At 41.2% G+C, this 10,752-nt stretch overlaps 1 protein-coding gene across 3 annotated transcripts in view; it reads left to right on the top strand.

Annotated features, from left to right (window-relative positions):
* The window catches only part of BRDT (bromodomain testis associated), a 57,608-nt gene that overhangs the window by 7,963 nt on the left and 38,893 nt on the right, over positions 1–10,752 (top strand). For 2 of the 3 annotated variants that reach the window (XM_021090248.2, XM_085024005.1), the window contains 4 exons: positions 3,747–3,887; positions 4,237–4,473; positions 5,708–5,845; positions 8,001–8,115. In XM_021090248.2, the coding sequence (XP_020945907.2) occupies positions 4,285–4,473; positions 5,708–5,845; positions 8,001–8,115 (442 nt within the window). In that variant the 5' untranslated portion in view covers positions 3,747–3,887; positions 4,237–4,284. The remainder of the gene's footprint in view (positions 1–3,746; positions 3,888–4,236; positions 4,474–5,707; positions 5,846–8,000; positions 8,116–10,752) is intronic. The other variant, XM_021090249.2, reaches the window with a different exon arrangement.

Raw genomic sequence — 10,752 nt, 5'->3', positions numbered from 1 at the left:
TTGCAGGTGCAGCCATAAAACGGAAAAAAGAAAAAGAAAAAATAATTTAAGTCACTGATTAGAACCTGTCTGTAGGCAGAGATAGCAGCAGAAGTTAATTACAGATAAACAGGTGTAGAAAATGAAATCTTCAGACAAAGAAGGAGGTAGAACCATGTGTTCTACTCTTAAGTAGAGGAAAACCTTTATAAACCAAATACAGTAACGGAGAGAATGGAGTAATTAATGAAACAATGGGATTGTGTAAAAAGGGAAAGAAGGGCCTTGTGGAAAAGAGGTGAGGCACTTATGAAACAAGAGGAAATAGAAAAGGAAATAAGCTAAGACATTAACTTCTAAAGAGTTTCTCTTGTAAGTGAAGATGAGATCCTTTGCAAATGGGTGCGGTGGGGCGGAGGTTTTGAGGCTGGAACAGGTTTGGAGGAAGCATATTATAATTGATGTACATTCACTCATTCTTTTTTCTTGAAGGCGATTCCTGAGCAGCAGAAACGCAGAATTAAAGCGTACTTTATTTTTCTCCCTACTTCCCCCTGTGTAAACAAGCCATCTCTAACATAAAATTGCACTGGACATCCTCCTTCAGCCTGTGCGGGCTCTATCCTAGGCCCTGGGTCAGTACTAACAAGATCCGTGACTGGCGTAGAGTCTACCCTCTGGCCTTTGGGGAGGGTGGGTTGGGAGACACACAGGAAACAGGTAGGCAAGAGATACAAGCGTGGTGGTGGAGCAGGGCGACGTCTGATGGATTGGCACTGGGGAGAAGGGGATAAATATGCCTTTTTAAGATGAAGGCCGTCTCCCTGACGGTTTAGAGTAGATGGGGAGGCCCGTTTCAGCCTCAGTGGAAAGGCCCAGAGACTAGAACTGGCTTGATGCAGAGAACTGGAGGGGAGGGTGGCTGGTGTGGAGGAACGTGAGAGAGAGGAGGGGAAGTGGCAGAAACAGTGAACCAGACCCTGAAAGGCTGCAGATCCATTGGGAGGTGATGATGGCATTAGTTCTTCTTGGAGGTGGCAGCTGGGGCTAGGGTCATAGGGTTGGAAGCAGTGAGAATTTAGATTTATTTTGGAGGCCGAATCAGAGAAGTAGAAATTAAAATCACAGTGAGATCCCACCATACACCCACCGGAATGGCTGAAACGGAAGACACTGATAATTAACCAAATATTGACAAGAACGTGGAATAACTGGAATTCTTAGACTGCTGTTGTGCATATAAATTAGTACATTTTGGAACGTTGTTTACTCAAAAGTCCCAGTAGGAATACATGATATATAGTATAAATTTACAGTGGAATACTGTACAGTAATGAACAAACAGCATAGGCAAAACATGGATAAATCTCATAGACAGTGTTGGTGAAAGGAAGCCAGACACGATGTAACCTGTAGTAATTAATACTATATGTAAAACTCCGAAAACATTCCCAGTTGGATGTATGGACAGAGAAGTCATCATAGCAGCGACGGTCTTTGTGGAGAAGGGAGGTGCAACCTTGGGACAGTCTGGCTTTAAGTTAATCGCAAAGCCTGGGTAAGGGCGCGTTGCAGTCACAACACTAGCACATCTCCTGTCTTCTCAGTGACTTTAGTGGGTTCTAGTTTATATTTGTGTAAGACTAGGAGATAAGTGAAAATGCTGAGATGAAATTATAAGGTTGGTAATCATCTCCGGGTTAATTCGTTTTAATGTGGTGGTCCTCCAGACCCGGCCAGACATCACACTATCCAGGGACCTTAAAAAAGAAACAAAACTGATTCCCAAGCCATGTCTCTAGAGGTTGGGGCCTAGGCATTGGTAATTTTTAAATGACCCACAAAACCTCACACCCGCTAGGATGGCTGCTATTAAACAAAACAAAACAAAATAACTAGTGCTTTGAGGTATGGAGAAACTGGAACCCCGTAGACAATAGGAATGTGCTGTCCTGTGGTAAACAGTATGGGATTCCTCAAAAAATTAAAAATAAAATTACATATGATCTGACAGTTCCATTTCTGTACTTCTGGGAATATATCCATAAGAATTGAAAGCAAGGAGTTCCTGTCGTGGCTCAGCGGAAATGAATCTGACTAGCATCCATGAGGATGCCGGTTTTGATCCCTGGCCTCGCTCAGTGGGTTAAGCATTCGGTGTTGCCATGAGCTGTGGTGTAGGTTGCAGATGTGGCTCGGATCCCGCATCGCTGTGGCTGTGGCGTAGGCCGGCAGCTACGGCTCTGATTTCGACTTCTAGCCTGGGAAGCTCCATATGCCTCCAAGGGTTCGGCCTTAGAAGGACAAAAAAAAATTGAAAGCAAGGTCTTGAAGAGATACTTATACACTTAGGGTTTTAGAGCAGCAGTATTCACAATAGGCAAGAGGCAGAAGTTACTCAAGTGCACATCAGTGAATGAATGGATAAACAAAATGTGTATACATATAGTGGAATATAGTGAAGGAAATTTTTATATGTGGGTGTAAGGAGTGGATGAACCTGGAGGACCTTCTGGCTGAGACGGATAAGCCAGTCACACAAAGACAACTGTATGAGCCTACTTCTCTGGGATCCATAGAACAGTCACATTCCTAGAAACAGAAAATGGAATGCTGATTGCCAGGGGCTGCAGAGAGGGGAGAATGGGGAGCTGTTTCATAGGTATAGAGTTTCAGCTTTGTGAGATGAAAAAGTTCTGGAGGTTAGTTCCTCAAAAATATGAATATACTTAACACTAAACTGTACACTTAAAAATTATTAAAATGGTAAATTTTATGCTGTATGTATTTTGCCACATTTTAAAAGAAGGGATCCACAAGTGGTTAATATGCAACAGGAGTTGAGAGCTAACACTGATTTAATGCAAAAAAGAAAAAGGAGTTCCCGTCGTGGCGCAGTGGTTACCGAATCCGACTAGGAACCATGAGGTTGCGGGTTCGGTCCCTGCCCTTGCTCAGTGAGCTGTGGTGTAGGTTGCAGACGCGGCTCAGATCCCACGTTGCTGTGGTTCTGGTGTAGGCCGGTGGCTACAGCTCCGATTAGACCCCTAGCCTGGGAACCTCCATATGCCGCGGGAGCGGCCCAAGAAATAGCAAAAAAAAAAAAAAGAAGAAAAAGAAAAAGGATATACTGGCTCATTGTTAATACTGGTCTCTAAAAATGAACAGTTTAACAATCATACTTGTCATTTTGCTGATAGACTAGGTAGAACCTTTGCTCTTTTATCCTTAAGGTAATAATGCTGTCTAGAAATGTTAGATCCCATCTTTCTAAAATACTTGTGAAGCTTTAAACTTTTATTTAGGTGTAGTAATGTGCAAAGAGTAGCATTTTATTTTTTTTTAATAATTAGCTTTTAAAATAAATTACTTTGGAGTTCCCGTTGTGGCACAGCGGAAACGAATCCGACTAGGAACCATGAGGTTTCAGTTTGATCCCTGGCCTCTCTGGGTTAAGGATCCGTTGTTGCCGTGAGCTGTGGTGTAGGTCGCAGACTTGGCTTGGATCCCATGTTGCTGTGGCTGTGGTGTAGGCCGGCAGCTACAGCTCCAATTAGACCCCTCGCCTGGGAACCTCCATGTGCCATGGGTGCGGCCCTAAAAAGACAAAATAGTAATAATAATAAATTAATTAATTAAACTAAATACTTTATTTAAATTAGCCAGAAAAATCCCTTTGCCTTTCTCCTTTCATTGATTAATGATTGTAGAATAACTATATACTCATATTGTCTTTAACATCCCCTGTTACTTTTTTTTTTAACCAGGAATTTATAGCCTTTCCTGCTAAGACCTCAATTTGTGTTTAAGAAAGGCAGAAAGAAGTTACTGTAAAAGATTGGAACAACAGATCATCTGAAACAAAGGCATACATAATGAAACAGCTTTTAGTACTTATATAGAAAAAGGTTTGTATTTGTTTACAGATGGATTATCATTTGGCCTTTTTTTTTTTTTTCCTGTCTTAATCATAATATACTTTAAAATATGAAATCCACTTTTTTTTTTTTTTATAATGACCGCACCCTCAGCATATGGAAGTTCCCTAGCCAGGGATTGAATCCAACCTGCAGCTGTGACCTGTGCCACAGCTGCAGCAACACCAGAAATGCTGGATCCTTAACCCTGCTGTACCACATAGGAACTCCTATGAAATCTACTCTTGAAGAAAACTTCAATTCCTATAAAAACCATTTTAAAGGTGCCTTGAAAGTAACTTCGTTTTTATGTTTTTGCTTTTTTTGGCTTGTTCTTTAGGACATGTTCTTAGAGACATCAGAATAAAAGAATTTGAAGCAGTTGAGGATGTCTCTGCCAAGTCGACAGACAGCTATTGTTAACCCTCCACCGCCGGAATACATCAATTCGAAGAAGAATGGGCGACTGACAAATCAGCTACAATATCTACAAAAAATTGTCCTGAAGGCTTTATGGAAACATAGTTTCTCCTGGCCTTTTCAGCAGCCTGTGGATGCTGTCAAACTAAAGTTGCCTGTAAGTGTGTCTTGTGTAACCCTGTGAATTTCCTCTGCAAGAAATATTATGAAATATATATTTAATAAACAGCTTTTTCGGTGGCACTAAAGAATATCTCAGTATTTTTTTCCTAGGCTAAAAGCCTCATTTTTCTGAGCATTGAAATTCTCGTTTTAGCTGTTTGTTGTAGTATAGATTTTCTTGTGTATAGTATATGTTCCTTGACTTTTTTCTTTTTTTTTTTGCGGCCATACCTTAGGCATATGGAAGGAAGTTCCCTGGCCAGGGATTGAATCTAAGCTGCAGTTAGGACCTACACTGCACTTGCAGCAAGCCGGATCCTTTATCCCACTCACTGTGCCAGGCCAAGGATCGACCTGTGCCTCTGCAGCCACCCCAGCTGCTGCAGTCAGATTTTCTTCTCCCCGCCCCCGCCCCACATTTTAGGGTTGCACCCATGGCATATGGAAGTTCCCAGGCTAGAGGTTGGGATCTGAGCCGCACCTGTGACCTACACCACAGCTCACGGCAACACCAGATCCTTAACCTACTGAGCAAGGCCAGGGATTGAACCTTCGTCCCCCTGGATACTAGTCAGATTCATTTCCACTGAGCCACAATGGGAACTCCCTCCTCCTTTTTTTGTTTTTTGTTTTTTGTTATTAAAGTGTAGCTCGTTTACAGTGTTTGCAGCTGGACTCTTGGCCCCTGCAGCACAGCTGGAACTCCTCCCTTTACTTTTTGATGCATGTTTGTCCAGATTGTCCCTCCAAGAAGTCACTGTTGACATTTCCTGACAGACTGAGATGCTTCACGTGGAGTTCAACTTTAGGTCTTTATGCTAGGAATTTTTAGTTATCTGATGAAAGATTGGTTAAATAATTGGTAATATAACTAGTAAACTGTGGAGCTGGAATTATACTCTGATCTGTCAGACTCCATAAATTATATAGTTTTTTTTTTCTTCATGCCCTTTGTTATTTTCCAGGATGATTCTACTCTTCTATTCTTGTCTTTACCATTCTTTATTTATTGGTGTTCTCTCTCTCTCTCTCAAGAAAAATACCAAAATACCATGGCAGTCAGCTTTGTTTCTCATTGCTAAAGGTTTTGGTTTCCATATTATGGCTTTCTAAAGGCAATCAGTTGCTCTCTCTGGTTATAGGTATATGGCTTCTTAAAATTCTTTGTGTACCAATTGTAGTAAATTCATTCTTACTACTAACATTTAAAATTTCTTCTTATACCATAGGATTATTATACCATTATAAAAAACCCAATGGATTTAAACACAATTAAGAAGCGCTTGGAACACAAATATTATGCGAAGGCTTCAGACTGTGTAGAAGACTTCAATACAATGTTCTCCAATTGCTATTTATACAACAAGGTGTGTAATTCTTCTGTTATACTTGCTCATTCTTTGCTCTTACATATAGGAGATGCGTTTAACAAAGTGTGCTGATTTCAAATTTCAAATCTTGATTTGTGTTGCATTACATATTTTTAAAGATAATATTTTTTACTTAATTTTCTAATTTTTATATATGAATATTTGTTCATGTTGCCATATTTTTTGCCATGTTTTCGTCTGAATAGTTATGGCTTATTATGTTTTAAAAAACAAAATGCCAATGATAGCTGCTTTATGTGAGTACTTTTTTTTTTTTTTTGCCTTTTTTGCCTTTTCTAGGGCTGCTCCCACGGCATATGGAGGTTCCTAGGCTAGGGGTCTAATTGGAGTTGTAGCCGCCGGCGTATGCCGCAGCCATAGCAACTTGGGATCCGAGCCTTGTCTTCAACCTACACCACAGCTCACAGCAACGCTGGATCCTTAACCCACCGAGCAAGGCCAGGGATCAAACCTGCAACCTCATGGTTCCTACTCATGTTCATTAATCACTGGGCCACGACGGGAACTCCTAAATTTTCACTATAAAATGTTCTCTACTACATATCTGCTACTTTATTTATAAGATGAATGATAAATCTTATTAGACACTCATCTTGGTTAAATTTTTATATCTGACTCTCTGACCATAACCTAAGAAGCCAAACAGATGACATACTTCTAAACTTTATACAAGTTAATTTAAAGATCAGATACATTCTTTTATACCCCAGTGGTAGTGATTGTACTATGTTAATACTTTAGCTTGTCTGGTAACATATGCGAAATTAATCTTCACTTTTGTCTTCATCTGTCAAATTGAATTTGTGTAGTAGTGTTCCTCCATGTAGATTCCTGTTTCCCTAAGTACTGTATCCTTTTCTAGGTGTTGTGTGATATTTAAAAATTTTATAACTTATATCTACTTATTCAAAATCACTAGTGACACTGAAATGTAATAGAAACCTTGGTTTGGTTCCCAAGGTTACCATCGGTGCCACCTTATGTATAAGGTTATTAGGAGTTTCCATCGTGGCGCAGTGGTTAACGAATCCGACTAGGAACCATGAGGTTGCGGGTTAGATCCCTGCCCTTGCTCAGTGGGTTAACGATCGGTGTTGCCGTGAGCTGTGGTGTAGGTCGCAGACGCGGCTCGGATCCTGCGTTGCTGTGGCTCTGGCGTAGGCTGGCAGCTACACCTCCGATTCGACCCCTAGCCTGGGAACCTCCATATGCCACAGGTGCGGCCCAATAAATGGCAAAATAAATAAATAAATAAATAAGACTATTAGCCAACATGACATTTTTAAAAATCAGAACTTGCGGGGAGCCGAGAAGATACAAGGAGCCAAGGAAGGGAGCTTGCCTGAACGGTACAAAAAGAAGGGGCCTGTCTGAACGGTGCAAGCCGAATGTGGGCTTCTGGTCAGGATAGAAGCCTGTCTGTATGGCTTGCACCGCACCGTTCAGGCAGGCCGCTTTTTCTGATTAGGAGCCTGCCCTCGGTTTTGTACTGTTCAGGCAAGCTCCCTTCCTTGGCTCCTTGTATCTTCTCGGCTCCCCGCAAGAACTAGTGGTAATCTGGGAGTACCTTTGGCAAATTCATTTTAATTTAACAATTCCAGAGGGTCCTCTTACATTTAATTTTTCAAAGTTCAGTAATTTCGCTGAACTACTTGACTTAGAAAAGTGTCTCTGCTTTAAGTTTTTTGCTTTGTAGTTTAGTTTTTTCTCAGTAGTCAGGTAATGCAAAATGAAGACTTCTAAGCAGAGTGAAGACTTAAAAACTTAGCCCTATAGTGTCACTTTATTGCTTAGTTAATTGAAGATTGGATCACATCAAGTCAAACCTATTTGTAAGGTAGAAATTCTAATTTCTAATGTATTTTTGTATTAGTAGGATTAGTTTGATTAAAACCCTCTAGTGTTCAGAAAGGCATCATAAGTCCTTTTTAGAAATTAAAAGGGTAGGATATTAGAATTTTAAATGTGAGCAGCTGTACTAGTTTCTAAATTTAATTTAGAAGCAATAACTATTGTTTAGGAAATACTATGTAAGAATACTAGGGCCCTGCCTTCTCTAAGACAGCCTGAATCACAGAAATTTGAAACATGACCATATGCAAATTTATGTTACATTTTATATATTTTGTAGCCTGGCGATGACATTGTTCTTATGGCACAAGCTCTGGAAAAGCTGTTCAGGCAGAAATTATCTCAGATGCCGCAAGACGAGCAAGTTGTGGGTGGTAAGGAAAGAGTAAAGAAAGGTAAGCGAGGAAAGGTTTGTGTTTTCTTTCTGCTCTCTTCTGGGTCTGCACGTGTGCGTGTCTGAGGAAGCATAATGGCTAGAGCTAAATAGTAAATCCCTATTTAGCTCTCTTTCAGGAGAGAGACATCCAGAAGTCCTTCTGCATCCCGTTCTTTTGATGTAAGATGTCCATTTAAACAGGTGGCTAAACCTGAGCCTTGAGCATGAGGATGGCTGAAATACAAGATTAGGGAAAATTGTGTAGATTATGGCCTTGGGCCGGGTTTTCCGTAGCACAGTGCCATTGACATAGTGAGCATCCAGTAGCTCAGTGCTGCTATTGCTATTGTAGCGGCTGTATCTGTGCTACACTAATAAAGGGCCAAAGTTGCCAGCTGTCTGTACCAGAAGATCCCAGAGCTAAGAATGAAATGTTACAGTTGAATCTGAAGATTCTCTTTTTCTAGCTCCTATCTCAAAAATTTAGGGGGAAAAACCACTTACTTTACAGCTAGTAATCACAGGTTTAAATATTGAGTTGTAAAATTAATCTTAATTATTCAAATGGGTTTATAGTAGGGGTTAACCAAGATTGTCGTAGGTCAAATGTTGGTTTATCTTTGGGTCACTGAAGCCGTAAACTTTGGTTAAGTTCTTTAATCATTCCATGTTCGTTTTCTCATCTGTAATACCTGGAAAATAGCGTCCATGGTTGTGAATGTGAAGTATATGATAAGTGGCTGGGACGCAGGAGACTTGTAACCACTTCAAGAGATGATGGAGGTGGTTTTTATTGATCACACGATGTACTTTTTTCCTGACTGTTAGTAAATCTTTAAGATGGATCTTGCTTTTTTTTTTTTTTTGTCTTTTTGTCTTTTTGCCTTCTCTAGGGCCGCTCCCGTGGCATATGGAGATTCCCAGGCTGGGGTCTAATCGGAGCTGTAGCCACGGGCCTACGCCACAGCCACAACAGGATCCTTCTCTCTTCTGTTGTTTTGGGTCATTGTCTTCATTTATGACCTGCATCTTGCTGTGCCCACGGCATGCAACAATTCCTGGGGCAAGGATCAAACCTGTGGCACAGCAGTGACAATGCCAGATCCCTAGCCCCTAGGCCACCAGGGTTCTTACCTTCCTAAGGACTGTATTCCTTTGATTAGCCCCTTTGTTTCATTCATCCCTAATCTTTCCTTCTCCATCAGGTTAGTCTTATTACTCTATAAACATGCTCTAGCATCTCATATTTAAACACTGATCTTCCCCAGATTATTCCTAGGGAAAGAAGATGGTACAGATAACAGTTGTTCAAGCCAGAATACTAGAAAATTGTCCTGGGTTCTTTGCTTGCTTTCTCTCTCACACATTCTGTTCATTAATAAGTCATTTGGAGTCAGCCCCCAAATTGTCTTGGAACCATCCCAGTCTAGGCAACTATCTTTTTACTTCCTGTGATTCTGATTATCCTGCCCCATCTATTCTCTACATGATAGCAAAAGTGATCTATTCAAAAATAAACTAGGATGTGTCATTCACCTGCTTAAAACCTCTCTTTGGCTTCCCATGGTAGAATAAAGTCTAACTTCCTACCATGGCCCTTTGCAATTCTCCATTCTCATCCTGAGCTGCTTTCCTCTCACCCAACTAAAGTCCCCCCTGCTGATGGTCTTGGGGTGCATTTTTACTGCTCCCTAGCCTCTGACTGCCCACCTCTTTTCTAGTAACATCTTACTTAATTGGACTCAGGAGCTAAAATAGATGTGTAGAATGAGGAATACTTACACTGACTTAATTTTACCTATTGATCCAAACTAGAACAGGAAGCTGTGAGGGGAACGGGACTTTGTTTTGGTCTCCACTGTATCTCTTGAGCCTGAGACAGTACTTGGAACCTAAGAGGACTCAATCAATATCTAGTGCATGCCTATTACACGTCAGGCTACCGTTTCAGGTGCCAGGGCACAGTGAATGAATAGGAGAGCCTCAGTCTCTATCCCTCTATCTCTGTAGAACTTCCTTGGCTGTCTTCTTCTTCTTCTTCTTTTTTTTTTTTTTTTTTTTTTTGTCATTTTGCCTTTGCTAGGGCTGCTCCTGTGGCGGCATATGGAGGTTCCCAGGCTAGGGGTCCAGTTGGAGCTACAGCCGCCAGCCTACACCACAGCCACAGCAATGGGGGATCTGAGCCATGTTTGCAACCTATACCATAGCTCACGGCAACACTGGATCTTTAACCCACTGAGCAAGGCCAGGGATCGAACCCGCAACCTCATGGTTCCTAGTTGGACTCGTTAACCACTGAGCCATGACAGGAACTCCTTGGCTGTCTTCTCCTAGTAGGTCTCTGCCTTAATCTAGTCAGCATCCTATTTATATCCTTCCTAGCACTTAGCATCACTTGTAATCAATTTGATTATTTATTTTTGTTTCTTAAATCTAGGCAATATGCTTACAGGGATAGAGACTGAGGCTCTCTTATTCATTCACTGTGCCCTGGCACCTGAAACGGTAGCCTGACGTGTAATAGGCATGCACTAGATATTGACTGAGTCCTCTTAGGTTCCAAGTACTGTCTCAGGCTCAAGAGATACAGTGGAGACCAAAACACAGTCCCGTTCCCCTCACAGCTTTCGGTTCTAGTTTGGATCAATAGGTAAAA

Source organism: Sus scrofa, chromosome 4 (genome assembly GCF_054392235.1).
Source record: "Sus scrofa isolate SSC_HxYL_T2T_F1_AM1 chromosome 4, Sscrofa_HxYL_maternal_Yorkshire_Landrace_v2.0, whole genome shotgun sequence".
NCBI classification, from domain to species: Eukaryota; Metazoa; Chordata; class Mammalia; order Artiodactyla; family Suidae; genus Sus; species Sus scrofa.
This window is presented reverse-complemented; position numbering and strand designations above follow the sequence as displayed.